At 39.4% G+C, this 17,502-nt stretch overlaps 1 protein-coding gene across 2 annotated transcripts in view; it reads right to left on the bottom strand.

The window, feature by feature from the left end:
* oxsr1b (oxidative stress responsive kinase 1b) overlaps positions 1-17,502 on the bottom strand; it is a 45,184-nt gene that overhangs the window by 27,271 nt on the left and 411 nt on the right. For both annotated transcript variants that reach the window (XM_030122878.1, XM_030122879.1), the window contains exons 2-3: positions 9,604-9,716; positions 739-847 (exon numbers count right to left, since the gene is read on the bottom strand). In XM_030122878.1, coding sequence (XP_029978738.1) covers positions 739-847; positions 9,604-9,716 — 222 coding nt within the window. The remainder of the gene's footprint in view (positions 1-738; positions 848-9,603; positions 9,717-17,502) is intronic.

Raw genomic sequence — 17,502 nt, 5'->3', positions numbered from 1 at the left:
TTGTAAACAGATGACCATTACTCTAATGAGGCTTGCGTTTCTCACTGCAGTGCAACTGAAGTCATCTTGTCAGATTTTTGGCACCAGAAGCCATAACCTCCCTGCTGTTCGATTGGAGCCCTTATAAGTCTGCTTTAAAGACCTACCTTCATGTAGAACTTATTGACATGCCTACAGGTTGATTTGGCAAAACAAATATGTCCTATCTGAGTGATACTTTTATTTTTATAAGATATTGAAGATATTTTAAATGAACATGACTTTATAAGGTCTTTTTCTCCATGGTGGCCTCTTCTTCGTGCTCCTCTCACTACTTAATTGCAGGACTGCCACATGGATGCCATGACGCTGGCCTGTGGGCTGTTATTACCTCTGCCCTGTTATTAGCCTCTGCACTGTACTGAGTTAAAGCCCGGAAAGAGCTGCAGCTCATACAGGACACAATGAGGATCAGCGCTGTCACATTCCCTACAATCATAGGCAGCAAGTAGCCCCATTTGTTCAACTTCCCCCCTTTTATCATGAGGGATGCTGCAAAAAATGATGCCCCCCATGATATGACAACAAATATCAACATCAGTGCAACTTAAGGCCTCTTAATTTAGCCTCCTGTTTTTTTTTTTCTTGTTAACTACAGCATTCTGGATTCTAACTCTGATGAAGATATTTATTTATTTAGAGGTTGAGAACTGTGTGAGAGAGCCAAAAGAGCATGCCTTTGAAGACTTCTGCACTTACCACCACTGAGCAGCTTCATGACCAGCCACAGCTCATCCTTTACCACAAATGAGGTGTAGTAAGACACGATGTTAGGGTGGTGGCACTGGCTCATGGCCTGAATCTCTTTCTGTTAGAGGAAAAAAAAAAAACAACACAGACAGGGAAAATTAATCAGAGCTCCAGAGTTCACAGACAGTAATTAATACTATTTATTTGTCATCAACCTAATAATCCTGGTGTGAGCACTTTGTCACATCACTTGGAAAGCTAATGCAATTGTACTGGACTCATTTTATATTATTTTTGCTTCAGAAGCTCTAAGCAACCACACTTGTAAAAAATGCAGCAGTTTACCAGTGTTTTTTAGCCCCCACTCTAAAATGTGTAAAAGCCTGAAAGAAATTAACTCAGTGCCAGCATAATAAATGCCTATGCCCATAACACTGCAGCTAATCTTGAAATTTAGTGCAATACTAAAGATCGTAATGACGTCAGAAGAGAAATAGGCTAGGTCAATATAATGCATATCTATGCAGAAGCAAAAAACAACCAGTACTCAGCCTTTTATTTAGCAGTAGAGCTCTCTTTTCCTGTGTGTTTGTGTATTTGCTGGGAATGCAGGGAAGCTGAGGTAATGCTGGCACAGAAGTCTAATCCATCACTTCAGCACCAGTTCCAAAGTCATTTGAGGATAGACAAGCTTGGTAAGAAAAAGAAAGTCTAGCAGAGGCATAAGAACCACAGATGGTAAGAAAAAGAAAGTCTAGAAGAGATAGTGGTGGAGTAGTGATTGATTCACACAGGTTCTGTGTTTGTTTGTGGACCCAAACACTACAAATTAAACCTGTTACTGGAATTCTAGAAAAATATAACTTATTGCAAACACACTGTGGAATTATTATTGTCAGCAGAAAACTGTTCAGACAGGTACTTATATGTGCTAGATTTATCAAACTGAATATCAGATCTCTTGACACTCACTGTGAAGGCAAATCCATGCTCATTGCTCCCTTTGCTCCCAAAATTCAAAGCATTCCACAAAAGCAACAGTCATGCCTATATTAACTATGTCCAAGGGACCCTTAAAATTTCTCTGTTTATGGAACCCATGAGTGAAATCAATATCAGACATTTCATTTGATGGTTAGTTTCACCACAATAAAAGTAATTCCCAAAGTTTCATTTATTTAAGACAGCAATTGAGTGCTGTGCAGAGGCATCACAAGACTGTCAGTGGAAAGACTTCAACACTCAAGAGACTGCATTTGTTAAAGGCAAAGGGATCGATACATAGATGCTTGTGGGTCAAACAGTAAGCAATCAAAGGCTGATGTCTCATCAGCATAAATGCTTAGCTTACACAATGCACATTACCAGCACTATGCCTCTGCTGCAGCGTCATCACTATTGAGCCCCGGGCCTTCAGGAAGCGCCTCCACCAAGACAGGCAAGGGCAGGCAGACAGGTAGGTGACATTACAATACTATTACTGAGCACTTGACAAAAGGGGCAAAGAATTCAGACTGAGTCATAATAAGGGTGGATACAGGCTGTGCATAGTCACTGGACCATGTCCGGTAAAGCACAGGCATGTTTAAACAAATAATAAGACAATAGCACAATGAAGTGTCTGAAGAACATTAGGACGGACTACAATTGTCATCAACAATCACGCAACAGGTGAGCCCACATACCAGCCCACTTTGGTGCTAAAGCCGTTTTTGATTATCAAGCTATCTAATAACTTCCAGTCTGTCGGGCCAGACGGCGAGCTCGGTGGGTTGTCTCTTGTATCATTCTTTCTCTGGACACTACAGGCTGAGAGAGAACAATAATGATATAGCCTGTTGGCTGCTAACTGGCTTCAGTGGAGCCTAACCCCCTCCCTCTGCTCTCAGCACGGTGGAAGAGGCAGGTCACCACAGCTCTGTAGGCCAGGGTAACCCCAGAAAAGCAAGACAATGGGATAACGGTGAGGACATGGTGCTCTGGCTGTTGGCTGGTTTTCCATCTTTTCCAGGAGACAATGTGAGAATCAGAGAGACTCTTTGTTGTGGGGATTAGGTCATTGTAAACCTATGCCATAACAAAAACACTGGAAATGTTCTCATTGCTCATATCCACTAATGCGCTCATCACCTGTGTGACCTTTGACATTTAATATTACATTTTCCTATGTAAAAATATTTTGCAAACAATTTGAAAACCTACAAATATTTAGCTTGATGACATGAATAAGTGTCATACAGCCTCTCTGCTAGACTAATTCTTGTTAATTGTGTATATACATTTTTTTTAGAAAGTACTATTAAATTAAAATAAATTTACCTTTGCTTTTTATAGAAACCAGCTAACCAAACATGTGGAACAGGAGAGTAAAATATTACTGTACTTTAACGTTTATTTGCATGGTGATTTTACAAGGGACAAAGCTTGTCTAACCAGTTCACAAAACCAATTAAAAACACTCATAAACCTTTTACCTAGCCCCATTTTGACAAGTTCGCTTTGTGTGTTCCTCTACTCAAGTTTCCAGAACTTCTATACATGTATATCCTTTTATTCTGCAAATTTCAAAGGACCTAATATATGCATGGAAAAGCAAGCATATTAATGACTTTACATACAATAAACAGACATGCATTACCCATTAACTTCAGCCTAAGATTTGAGTAGAAGACAGAAATTAGATTTTTCTTGTCTTTCTTGCAGCCTTTGTGTGCCATGGTGGGTGTTGCAATGACCTCATCCTAAGACACAGGCATTCAGTGCAGTTTTATTCAATGCATCCAACCTGCAAACCACAACAGACACACTACCCTGCAACACAAATGGTTTCAGTATCCAAGGCCACACTATGATGAAAGCCACAAAAGAACAAAGAGGCTGTGAGGTCAATGCCTCCCACATTTGTATGTTGAAATACTTAATCTAATAATCATTAACATTAGGCTGTGCATCCATTCATCTGATTGTTCCACCTGTTTAATAAAACTGCCTCTCTATCGCCAGTTCATACAGAGAGCCGCCTTAGTTCTGAGACTTTCACTTCCCTTACATTTACCAAAAGTGTGTGAAATAGCGGAAGCTAGATGCTCTAAAACAACCTTTTCACTGTGACATAAATGTGACATACTCAAAATCCAGACTTTTTTTTCCACATTCTTTCACTGTAATCTTACAGTTTCACTGCATAGAACGATCCCAGCCCAGAGTTTAATACTGTCAGGAGTCATCTACTTAAAGCAAAAAGTTTCCCTGCACTTGCCTAAAATCTGAACGTAGGGAGTGTCAAAAATACTGTCATCAAAAATACTTTGGAAACAACTGTGAACATGCAAATTTCTCAAGGGATATGGAAACTTGTAGCAATCACTGCTCACACACTGAAAACTGACTTACAGTGCTACATCTTTTGTCAATTATACCTGAAATGAACAACATTTGGCATCTTTAGAAATTCTGGATTCTTCTGTGAGAAGTTGTACGGGGACAAAAACACTAGAATTTGAAAATACACACCTTTCTTCTGCAGCTCTCTCCTTTCAGCCAAAATCAAAAGAATAAATTTAAGTCTAGATAACCTGATGCCATTTCAGGCTTGTGGAAAAAGAAGACACTTTTCTAAGCCTCTGTGTTGAGTAGTGGAGTCATATCTGACTGAATCTCATCAGCGATTGGTAATTACACTTGTAAACATCGATTAAACTCCCCTACCTGCCAAAAAACATCTGTTAGAGAGACTCTGTGTCATGGGGTACCCCCCCCCCCCAAAAAAAAAAAAAAAAAAAAAAAAAAAATGGGGAGAATTAAAATTTGTTGAAAGTAGGGCTGGGCAATCTCAATTTGTCATATGATCTAGTTGTCAGAGGGATCATGCAGATCATACTATTAAAAAAAAAACCAAAACAACAACAGTACTTTCAAAACCTCCCATACAGCTAGCATTTGTTTTAGACGGTCCATTCATCAGTGTAATTACAGCAGTCTACAGAATGTGCGTTGGCGATGTACTAAACCATGGGTTTGTACCATTAACATTGCTAGCACAGCACAACCCATGGTCTTGCTAATTAATGGAAATATCGTAACTGTCACAGATTTATAGTGACAAAATGTCGAGTTTTCCTGCATCTACATGGTATCAAAATATTGCAATAATCTTTGGTCCAAAATGATGCAAAAGTGCTGGTGCGACAACAACAAAAAACAATCATACACAGTTGGGGTGTGCCAATACTTCGATTATTAGATTCATTGTGATGCAACACGTGACGATTCAATAATGATTCATAAATGTTCAAAAATGATTATTTTTCATAATTACTAAACGACAGGAACACAACCACAGTGCAGAAGAAAAAGAAAAGTGGCGCATGCCACCCGGACGCCTTAAGGAACGGTCCAGGGGAACGCAGTAAAACCAACTCTTAACTGTTTGGTTATAGTTACAGAGCGTGAGATTCACCCATCGGGTTTAAAAGTTAGTGTTTGGGAGCAGGGCTGTCGTGCTCTGATGCGTTCGCTGGGGGGGCAGATACAAATTTCCGAACCTTAAGTATTTTGCCCAAAAAGCAGTTCCCAAACTGTACAATGAGAAATCACTGAGGTAAGCATGTAGCTCCGACATGTGATGAATGCTTTGATTGTAGATCGCGAAATATTTTGTTTGATGTGGGATTTCTGCTGCTCATTGAGGAATTTGTTTGGATATCATTTCTTATGACTGCATAAACTAGCACTTGTGTTGGTTCAGATTGAATTAGCTGTTTTATACAGTTTTCTACAGAAGCATGTGTGTGGGAAATGTGAGTTTGAGTGGGTTTCTGGGGATCTTTTGAGGGGCCAGAAAAACAAAATATGCAATTATTATTATTTTTTTTAGTTAGACAAGTACAGAAATCTGTGAAAACCATTTTTGATTGATATAAGTCTCATTTATATCTAAAGACACTTTGTTATTTGTTTTCCTAAAAAAATGTGGACTTCTTTCCACCAAAGTTTTTTTGTACTGTTTATAGAGAAATATATATTTTTGAAAAGTATTGCTTTTAATACAGGAAATGTGTTTTGAATAACATCAGCTTTTGCTGTATATGTCACTGCTACCTTTTTCCTGTTGGTTCCCTGGTGGAAAATATGTTGGATCATTCAGTGGTTTGACACAAAAAAGATAACTGAAGCAAATTTCTTTGATTATTTTAATTTATAGATACTGACAAGTCTACTTTATTTAAAAGTATGAAGTAGCCACAGAGGGAGAAAAAATACTGAAAAGGGAAAAAAGATACATCGAAAATTGTAAAAATCGTAATAATCATTATAATAATTATTATCGTGATAATCGTTGATTGATCGAATCGTAGCATCTTGAATCATAATCAAATCGAATCGTGAGGTGCCTTAGATGGCGCATTCCTAATACGCAGCCTAAACTGCCACAAACCAAAGGAAAACTAGAATAAGACTTCACTATACAAGAGAAGACAAAATGTGGTTTAGATTGTGAATTGCCATTCTACCTCATCATATCATATATGATCTTCTGGCTAGATCACCTGGACCTAGCTAAAAGGTTATTGTTGAATTTTGACTAAATTTTACATGGTCGTTGTGGCTGGAGACCTTGAAAGTGAGCAAATAAAAATAAATAAAATGACCTATTGTCACAAAGTGAGTACAGTGCTGGGTCGCAAACTGGTGCCACAGAATCGCACTGATGGCACACACACAGAGAAGCCACTATAGAAGCAATGTTACGTCACTGTCGGTTACTCAGAGCCTCACGCACTATGACCCAATCTCACTACCACACACACAGACACACAAGACTAATGAGGAACAGAGAAGCTGCTGCTGTGCAATTGATTAGAAAACTTCCTAAAAGGTCAACTTCAGACACAGAAAATAGTGAAAAAAATCAATTAACACTTCAGCTAAACTTCAACCAACAGTCCAAAATTATTATAGTGGACAAGGTATTCAGTTGACTCTTCTGTTGACTAATTAATCAACCGCTTATTTCTTATCGTAAATAATTCAAAGTAAAAGCTTCTGCAGTTATGCAAGAGGATATTTAAGATGGAGTGCAGTCAACTTGTAAACAAACCTCCTCATCATTTGATCCAACTCGAGTCACTCAAAAGCACCTGTCCATCAGACTGCTGTGCCAGGAATAACTACTACACATACCCGCCCACGGAGACATGAGAGATGAGTTTATTGACATTTAAAGAATTCCACAGGTCAAGTTAAAGACTTGTTGCTTCCTTTAAAACCTGTAGCATCCTCTTTTAGAGCTGCCTCTTTAGAGACACAATCTGAGTTCAATTTAATGCTTCCTTGCTGCTGAAGAGGGTACCCAGCAGGCTGTGGAATTGCGAGGAAACCACAGGCAGGAAATCCAACCTCAGTGTATTCCATGTGACCGCGTGCTCCAAGAATCCGGGAGCAACATTCCCCTGATTCATCCTCCAGAAATCGAGGGTGGGGACGGGGGACGGGGGGTGGTGGGTTCCTTTACACTTCAGCATTACCAGTGAGTAGTGAGAAACCTGCCAGTAGTCTGTAGCCATAATCCTCTCTGCACACATATAGGCTTACGATATATTTACTGTATTTCCCACTGGTTACTTCCACAGACTTTTGGATGAAGTTGTGAGAAGACGACTAAAAAAAATCAATAGATCCCATTTCTAGCAGCAGTTCATTTCCTAGTGTCAGGGACAAAATCTGAGAAGCCTTATGTCTGGGTTCTCTGGAACAAAAGGGTGTCTTACAATTTGCCATACATTGAGCCAGAGCCAAGAAGGGTGACATCTGTTCTAGTGTAACGCTTACACACAAAATTAAGCAATTAAAAAGATAAGAAAAAACCTTAGTGATTATGAATCTTTAGAAAAAGATCAAGACATCACGAGGCAGAACACAAGCCACAAGCAGCCACTAGATCATCTCAATGTGCAGGGGGGTTTGATTTAATCCCTCTACCTCTTGAGCTACACTGTAAACCACACGTCATACAGTAAATGATGTCCCGAGCTGTAGTACAACATTTCATTGAAGGTATAAAAGATACAATACAGCCTTCAGAAAGATGTCCTGTGGTGGTCTAATAGTTTCCTGGCAGTAAGTGGACTCTCCTTCAGAGAACAAGCAGAATAGTGTTTGAAGTGACAGTGATGACTGGAGGAGGGCTAGGAGAAAACCAGTAATGAAAAGCAGAGGTGGAACTAACTCCATCCAGAGAAAAAGCTCTAAGTGAAGTCTTGTGCTACAAGCAAGCAGCTCCCTTTGATCAAACACGAGAAGTAACAAGGTCACAAAGTAATTTACAGTGGAGGTCAGATGTCTACATGTACCTTGGTTAAATCCATTCAGACCCGACTTTTCACAATTCTGAACATTTCATTTCAATATAAAATGATTCTCCAAGTTCAGTTAGTCCAACTATTTATTTTGATGATGTGAAATGTCAGAATAACCCAAGATATTTTTTCTGACTATTTTATGCTCTAAAGGTTTACATATTTAATGGGACTAACTTTAAATTGTATGACCTGAATCAAACACTGGGGGTAACCTTCCATAAGCTTTGCACGGCAGAAATTTTGGCTCATTTCTTCTGGCAGAAATGAGTCAGGTTTGTGGGCCACTGTGGACCTGCTTTTTTAGTTCAGCCCACAAATGTTCCATTGGATTAAGGTCAAGGCTTTGTGATGGCCACTCCAAAATAGTTTGCTGGCCTTTAGCCATGTTGTTACCATTTCGGAGCTATGCTTAGGATCATTGTCCTGCTCAAAGATTGATTTTGCATCTAAGCTTCAAGCTTCCAAGATTATCTTTTCAGATGAAATTAAAAACACACAGTTCTCCTTCTTCATGATGCCATCATTTCATTACACCGGTCTCACTTGTTGTATAACAACCCCTGAAATGATGCTCCTCTGTGTTCACAGCTGGTTGGTGTCATTTGGGTTACAAGCCTCATCCTTCGTCTTCCATACATAACCTTGACGATTTTGGCCAAACAGTTCTATTTTTGTTGCATCTGACTCGAGAACATCCACTAAAAGCTATGTGACACATCGATCATTTGCAAAGATTAGTTTCGGCTCCCTGTTAATGGGACAGCCTTTCAGCCCTTTCTTTACTGTGGATGGAGATCATTTGGACCACTTACCTTGTACATCAATTTACCAGTTCAAACAGTGTTGTGTCAAGACGTTCATGAACCTGATGCACCAAAACACATTTACCTATAAGAGTCAATATATGACTACTTGTGAAACAATTCAATGAGTATGTAGTCCAGTGGTGATTATACTGTGTACTATTGTTTGTACAGAAAAACAATCACGTGAAGATATTCTTTTATCTACTACTACTTTGAGCTGCTCCCTTTAGGGGTCACCACAGCAAGCCATGTGCTTCCATCTGACCCTGTCCCCTGCATCTTTCACAACTACCTGCATGTCCTCCTTCACCACATCCATAAACCTCCTCCTTGGTCTTCCTCCTGTCTGGTAGCTCCATTTTCATCATCTTTCTACCAGTGTATTCACTGTCCCTCCTCTGCATGTCTGGACCATCTCAATCTGGCCCCTCTCACTTTGTCCCCAAAACAGCCAACCAGAGCGGTCCCTCTGATGTGTTCGAGCCTAATCCTGTCCATCCTTGTCACTCCCGAAAAAATCTAAAGATCTTCAGCGCTACTTCCTGTCTTTTGGTATAAAAGATATTCTTTTATAGGGTCTGAAATTCAGATCATGATTTCAAATTTACAATTGTGAAAAATTTAATGTGAAAGCACTTAGTCAAAGTCTTTGATAGGTTTTCAACCTCAGCAGCATATATTTAGAAACCATGTCGTGTGTGTCTTACCAGGAGTTCATCCATACTAGTCTGGCACTTCTCAAGGTTGATGCGTTTAATGGCCACCTTCTCCTTGCGCGGTACACAGTAGGCTGCTTGAACCACTGCAGTGGCCCCACTCCCTAAAACAAACAGAAATTAATAACACTTTAATATAATTTTTTTCCATGTCGAAGGTGATACTCACATGTAAGGCCCACTGAATTTTCTTTATTTAATCATGGATAATTCAAACTTTTATTTCAATCTACATGACATAAAGAGAAAATGAAATTCAAAAACACTTTTCTATATGTCATATTTTCACAATATAAGTAAACAAGTAGTCTTGCAAAGGTGCCACTGTGCAATATTTGTTAAAAAATTTTACATAAAAACATTGCAAGTAATACATTACCATAAGAAAGCAGGTTGTGTTTAAAATTTTTGTTGGACAAAAAAAGTCTCTGGAAACTTCAGTTAATTTCAGTTCAGGCACTTTTTCACAATTTTCAGAAACTGATTTAATTCCATAGGTTCGTCAGCCCTGATCCAAGGTGGTAAATGGTTATTTCTGTGATAGTAGAGTTGGGTTGTACATAATCACATGTGTAAGCCAGCCTTTCCTTAACCCTGAAACCAAGGCTCCTGTACGATAATGCATGCAACTTTTATCCAATACCTTAAAATCCTCTCAAGTTCAACAAGGTTAAACAGAGTTCTGATTTGACAGTCCATCGGATTTCTCTTTGGCACAGCTTAACTGTCTGTTCATCAATTATGAATCAGCTTTCCTAAATCCTGCCTGAGAAAGCTGGTCTGATTGGGGGCAAGTGACTCTGCTAAACCAGGCACATATCACCAGGGAGATGTTCCTGCAATGGAGCCACAAAGCTTCAGGAGAAGGCTAATCCCAAAGAGGGCCACAAAGTTTGGTCCTAATGCAGTTTGGAAAAGTTTTTTTTTTTTTTTTTTTGGACTTTATACCTTTGTCAGAACTAGAAGATTCTCTGACCACAACTGGCATCAGAACTGAAAATATAACTGTTGAGTGACTTTCCTTCTGAACTTTTCAAGACCTGGAAACTTAAATCTTGCCTCATTTCTCAGGCTTGGGAGACTTTGCAGAACAGTGCAGTGAGCTAGCAACAGTGGGAATTCCATACTAGTTTATACACAACTAATATTTTGATGTACCAGCAAACAAAACATAGATTGCAATCTGATTAACATTTAATCCTACATCAGTGGGCTAATCTTCATTTAGAATATTGTGTGAAAGGCTGAGTACATGCTTGTAAAATCCTCCCCAGGAGAGGTACTCCTGTTGTTCCTGCATCGTGTGAGGTCATTTCACTGCCCCTTAAATGCTCTTAGTTAATGCCACGCACATACAGATTGCTGTTTCCACAAAATCTCTGGTGTAACTGTGACGCTAAGCAATGCTAGGAGCACATTCTCTTCTGGCAGCAGATTTGGTGAGTGAATGAGTAGAGTCGGTCCGCCCCTCCAGTAAGCTTTTCCTAACCTCCCATAGCCTCATCTTAGCAATGCCAAAATATTAACAAAGTGCTCATTGTTTGGAGTTTTTACAAAGCCAGCTGTGCATAGAGGTTTTAAAAAAAGAGGGCTATATTAAAGAAAAGGAGCTCCCTGATTTTAATTAAAAACTAAAGCTGTCCCTGAAGACGTGACCACTTTTTATTTAACTGTTTTCAATCAAGATAATTACAACTTCAGGCTATATGAGAAAAACAGAGAACAGAACAGCATAAATGTATTTAATATAACTGAGACTGAGATTAACCGCAATCTGTTACTCTCTATGATAATCCCATAAAAATGCAATTTCCTTGTAACTGATAGACAGTCAGGGTCACTGTAATCATCGTGAACATACACAGTATCTGAAGGCCTGTTTCCTTCAGCTATAGTGGGTGCAATCAACTGACTGGTAAAGTCTGATAATGTGTGCTGGGCCTTGCTCAACTCTGAATGTCAGCATCCAGTACTCGTGTGCCCCCCGCCCCCCACCACAGCCCTTCAGCTGTAAATATATCCCTCAACCCCCTTCAACCACTACCACCAATACCAAACAAACCTCTGGAGGTGGGCCAGTGATGGGGAAGCAGCCTGGGCCGGACCACAGGGAACCAGTTGCCCTGTACACAGTGGAGTGTAAATTCCTCCCCACAAACAAACGGACAGCCGTCAGGGATGGCTGGACAAGCTGGAGAACATGTGTGCGCACAAATTGGAAAAGGGGGAGGTTGTTGGCTTTGCAGTAGGTGAGGTCAAGGGGCACAAAAAGCACAAAAAAGTCCAGCCTCAGAGCTGGTTTAGACTGAATTAATTTAGACCTAATGCTCTTTGATATGTATTTACTACTTCAAAGATTAGCACAAGGTTGTTCTGCTCAGGGTAGATATAACTCAGCTACTCATATAAAGCTACATGACTATTCACAGGGTTAAACTTAAGACCTTTTAATACAACATAGAACTCAACTTAATCCCTTTTTATAGTCAGAATGGGCAAGGCATGAAAGTATGATGGGAAGCATGAGTTATAATAGCTATGACAAAAAAAAAAAAAAAAAAAAAAAAAAAAAAAACATTATCACCTTGTGACAACCAACAATCATATACAAAAACATCTGACTATATAGTTTACAGCAGGCTAGAGAGTGCAGTTAAGATCCTATTAATTTACTTCAACATGTTTTCGTGACTTCTAATGTGTTTTTATAATGAAAATGAATAATTTTCCAGATCTGCAGATATCCTTTTTCAGTATTTTACGTGGGTTTTGATGTTCTGACCAAAACCGTAAGTCATGATGCCACACAGGGTCAATGCAAAACTTCTTATGAGACGCTGAACATAGATTTGTCTTTTCATCTTTTCTCTCAAATAAGATAAGCCACACATCATCCCAACTGTGCTGACCCTCACGGACGACATCATCACTATGCTTTCAATCCAAACGGGAGGAAGCACACAAAAGAGCACAAAGAGAAGCACTGCAGCAGTGCCAGGGCTTTGAAAAACACAGGCCAACATCTAATCTGCTAAACAGTCTGGCACCAACATAAAGGCTGCATATCAAGCAGGGAGGGTGTTTTTTATTTTTTGGTTTGTTAGTTTTGTTTTTTAGGGGGCAAAGTCATTAATAAATGATCAATTATGAACACTACTTAGCTGTACTACATTTAAATTACAATGAATAATCAAAGTTGTTGTTTTTGCTTTTCTATTTTCAGTGGCAAAAAACTAGATTTGGCTTGTTTTGTGTCCATAGCTAAATCAAATCTATATATTAAGTTACCACATTAGTGTAAATCAAATGAGGACGATCCAGCTGCCAGCTGAAAATGTCATGAGTCCGTTGGGTTGCTGATTTCCATTTGTTTCCATGGTTGATTACTGATACAGTGCTCAACATTTTAATAGGTCTGTGTAAAGGATTAGAGAATGAAGAGCTGTGAAAATCCATAAGCAATCATAAATCACGTTCACTTTCTATTCCACCAAGTGCCATTTATAACTATCCCACCAATTAGTCAAGTTTTCACAAGTACCAAAAATCTATTTGGTGTCTGCGTTTTGTCTGTCATTGAGGTGTAAGATTCACTGAGTAATTTATGTCTGGATGAAAACAGTTTAGGTGCTAATTTACTGAACAACCATCACTTACATCTCAAGATGTAAAGGATTGAATCTACTCAGTGATGAAAGGCAAAACCACTTGATTTCTTCTGTGGGAAGAAACATTGACAAAACAATCATGATCTTTAAAAAAGCAGCCAGTGTTTTCTGTAAGCATGTTTCCTCAAAACAACTCATGGTGAGCTGGAACAGGATATGACTAGAGTTCTTTCTTCACTAGGGACTATACTGTCTGGGCCTCAGTACTTGTGAAGGCTACCATGTTTGCTTTTGCAGGAGTTTACATCAGACTATGAAATGTTTGCATTCCTCCTGCTCTTGTGCATCTCTGTGAAGTAAATAAACATCCAAACAGTGAGGAATAACACTGAACAGCAAGTGTACGCTGAGAACACAGACAAAGCCAATTCAGTATGCTTATTAGAAAACTATTAGAGTAGTTGAAAGACCATGAAAAAAAAACAAAAAGGGTATTTAGAGTTGAAGGTTTGTAGTATTTCATGAAAAGGCTATTAGCCATGCAATTCTCTAATGCTACCAATACACTGATACTTCACATAATGAGCACACAGTCAACCCATAAAATAGAAAAAAGGCAGTGGTGAAAAAGAACTAAGGAAGGTCAGTAAAGCGCATGCACTGTAAAAGGTACATAGAGCCTGCTCAATATCTTATCAGATTAGCTTGGCCTTGAATTAGCGTTTTAATGGAGCAGGTCATTATGTGCCAGTTGTGTCAATGCCCTCCTTCATAAGCTAAGACCAGCCGTATGGCAGTGACTCTCACTTTGGCTTTCCTGCCCTCACCATGCCAGTTTGCAACCTGACGTCAGCTGTGTCTTATTACATTTCCTCTGCATACCTGACTGACATTCCACACATTATTCAAAGGTACAATGAGAAATGTCACACATGACTTGCAACCACACCACCCAGAAAATCTAAACAAATGTGGTATAAGCACTACTATTGAATGGTAAGACTTAGGGATCTCTAGGAACGACCTAGAACATAATTGTCCCGAACATTTCCTAAAACAGCTAAAGGGAGTTTCAAACAGCAGGAAGGAAATATGGTTGGTACAAAACTGACAGTGAGAGCATAAAGTTTCCAGGCCAGCTTTGCACTCGATGATCCAACACGAATGATCCAGAGTCCAATCAGGAATCAGAGAGCAAGCTGTACTTTTTTTTTTTTTTCTGTGGGATCTGTCCAGTATGATCCAGTGCTCGCTGAGGTGAAAATAGTGGTGTGAGCCATGTAATAATAACAAGTCCTCTTTCCCTGGGGAAGTTACCAAAACAATAACTCTGTTGGGTAGTAGGGCCATCCTCCGAACTATAGGCAGTATTGCTCAGCAGAGATACAGCTTATATTGTATCAGCCTGACTGTTTCTTTAATAGTGGGTGGGGTACCTGCAAGATGAACTTGACTACTGGCTACCTGTTGAGATCTAAAATGCGTACTTCCTACTCTTACATTTTCTGCACTGACTGTAAGCTGGGAGAAGGGGCTCTGAAAGTGTGTATTGTATTACTGTACATAGTGGCACAGAAATAAGTACCTGAGAGGAAAATTACTAATACACGATCAGCACTGTCAGAAGCACTACAAATCATGATGGTAAACCGCATGATGCCTGTTTACCTGCCACTGCAATCATCCAAAACCCAACTGTCTAAATTAAAATGTCTATTTATATTAACTTTCTATTACAGACAGTGGCCAGTACTAATAAAGTACACTAAACAATACTGCTGTTGTACATACCCACACCCATTCCCAAATACACACTCTAAAAACCACTACAACCTACCCTTAACTGACTGCGCAACTTCAAGCATATGCCATAAACATTGGAAGAAATGCTACTGACTTTAAGCCCAAGAAATGACGTTGTTATTCAAGTGACCAAATTCTACATACTGAAGCTTTGATCTTTTAAGTATTTCAAGAGTAGGTTAAATTCTCTACTTTGATTCAGAAATTGACAATTTGCTGAGGAAATCCCTGAAGGCATATGTCAAAGGAATAGCCTGAGAAAAACAGGGGAAAAGGGTTGAGTTTAATTCACTCTGATGGCTAAGTCCACATGATCAAATCAGGAAGAGCTCTGTGGACTCATTTATAGTAAAACACTGTTGCCCCATATTTCCTCTTCATAAACTAAACTAAATAAGAGATAAGGAATGGAAAGCTGAATTTGATTCAACCAACCACTGATCTAGAAGGAAGCCTGAAAGAGGAAATTGCTGCAACTATGACCAGAAGTTCAACCTTTACAAGCAGTGTTGCTAATATCGTTGTAATCAAGCAGTGTGTGTGTGTGTGTGTGGGGGGGGGGGGGGGGGGGGGGGGTGAAAGGCCTCATTGGACTCTATGAAAGTTTTAATAGGAACAGAACCAGATGCCAAACAGGAGGAGTGTATTTGTTTAACTTGTGTATTCACAAGGAGCCTGGGGATGCAGCCTCACAAGCTTCAGCTAATTGACATGGCATAAATATGAACCAATGTGTTCAGATTTAAGGGACAGAATTGGTAATAGATTTAAGGGACAGAATTGGTAATTCAGATAACCTACAAAAAGGTAGTTGATAATCACAATAGAAAGAAACTAGGCAGAGACAATTCATTTTTTAAGTTGATTGTCAGGATCCCTTACATTTACTCCAACTGCAGAAAGTACCCTGCAGTAAAGCCTTGAAATAGACTGACAAGTTTCAAAACTATGTTGACAATTTGTCTCACACACAACTTAAGAAAATGCCACTGAACTGGTTTCTATACAAGAGGGGCTTTATCTCTCTCTGTGCATACCAAATTGCAGGGTATTATCTTGTGGGGTGTCCCTGGATCAAATTTCCAAGAAACTGAAGGAAAATGTACAAATTGGTCAAAGTTAAATTCAAGGCTTTGGCAAAATATACAAAAAGGTTAATTTAGGTCCTGCAGAATGAGCCCTCTATAAACACACAGATTCCCTGAAGAGGAAACATGTACCACTGGGGTAAAGTAAACCAGAGGCACAAACTAGCTGATTTGAGAGGACAATACTTTGCTTATATGTTACACACTCCTTCTTATTCCCCTTCTCCCTCCCTACAAAGTCAGCCAAAGGTAAAACAGTGTCAGCTATTTGTGGGGTGGGACATTTCAGGACTTCATAAGTAAAAGCTGTCATTCCTCAGGCCAGCCAAAGAGACAGTCGTCCTCAGGACTAGAGGCTTCACACAGCCCAGGAAAAGCTGCATGGTCAAAGTGTATGCCTCCTGTCACATTGCAAACTGTAGAAGACAATTTTAGATACAAGACACAGTGATCAGTGTGTTATAAAAGAGGCTTTTGTGCAAAATTAGCCCAAACAACATAACACAGGTTTGTAGTTTCAACCCTAACCTCAGTTTAACAGTATTATTGATTATTAGAATAATTTACTTTTCCTGTTTTCTGTGAGGGATGTGGTTAGAGGGCATGGTAGTATTTAATCCTCCCAAAAAGAGCTCTAGCATAACTGGATTAATTCAGGCAGGAAATTGCCCTAAATAATATCCAACTCCGGGAAGTTGCATGAAGTTACACCACTGGACTCTACATATGCAACACAAGTGCTTTCTATAAACTCCTGTGCCTGGTGAATGGTAATTGGTGTGAACCACAGCTCAACAAGTTTAACGTGGTCTCAAGCTTACATGTGCAGCTGACATTTTCTTTGATGTTAATGTTGCAGTGCAATCATCCATCAAACTACTTTTAAAACCTATCAAGCAGGTTTGACTTTATATAAACTACTAACCCTGACACTTATGAATAAGATGTAGTTGATTTTTTTTTGCTATTTCTTACACAGAACGCCCTCTAGCTGGAGAGCATTTAAGAAAGTATTAAGCTAGCGGTTTACTTAATTACAGACTGCTCAATGAAAGCGGTTCTTTTCCAGCAAATAGTCAGAGCCTGAATATATTGTAATGTTATATGAACCGCTCGATTATGACTTCGGCATAGCCCCAATGGACGGAGTAACCCTCTCACTGGAAACATTTTGCTGACTCCAAGTCACAACACCGCCCGGCTGGGACTGCCAAGTTGTCAAACGCGGTGAACTTAACCGAAAGAAGATGCCCCCTTCTCGTTTAACATCTCTGGAAGACGTTACGGCTTTTGTTATATGTGGTAAACACCCAGTTTCAGTGAGCTAACAACCTAATTTTACACACTGTCGGTTAACAACTACGCTGAGCTAACAAGCTAAGGATCACATA

The sequence above is a fragment of the Sphaeramia orbicularis genome, chromosome 20, assembly GCF_902148855.1.
Source record: "Sphaeramia orbicularis chromosome 20, fSphaOr1.1, whole genome shotgun sequence".
NCBI classification, from domain to species: domain Eukaryota; kingdom Metazoa; phylum Chordata; class Actinopteri; order Kurtiformes; family Apogonidae; genus Sphaeramia; species Sphaeramia orbicularis.
The sequence above is the reverse complement of the archived record's forward strand: the minus strand, read 5'-3'. Positions and strand labels throughout refer to the sequence as shown.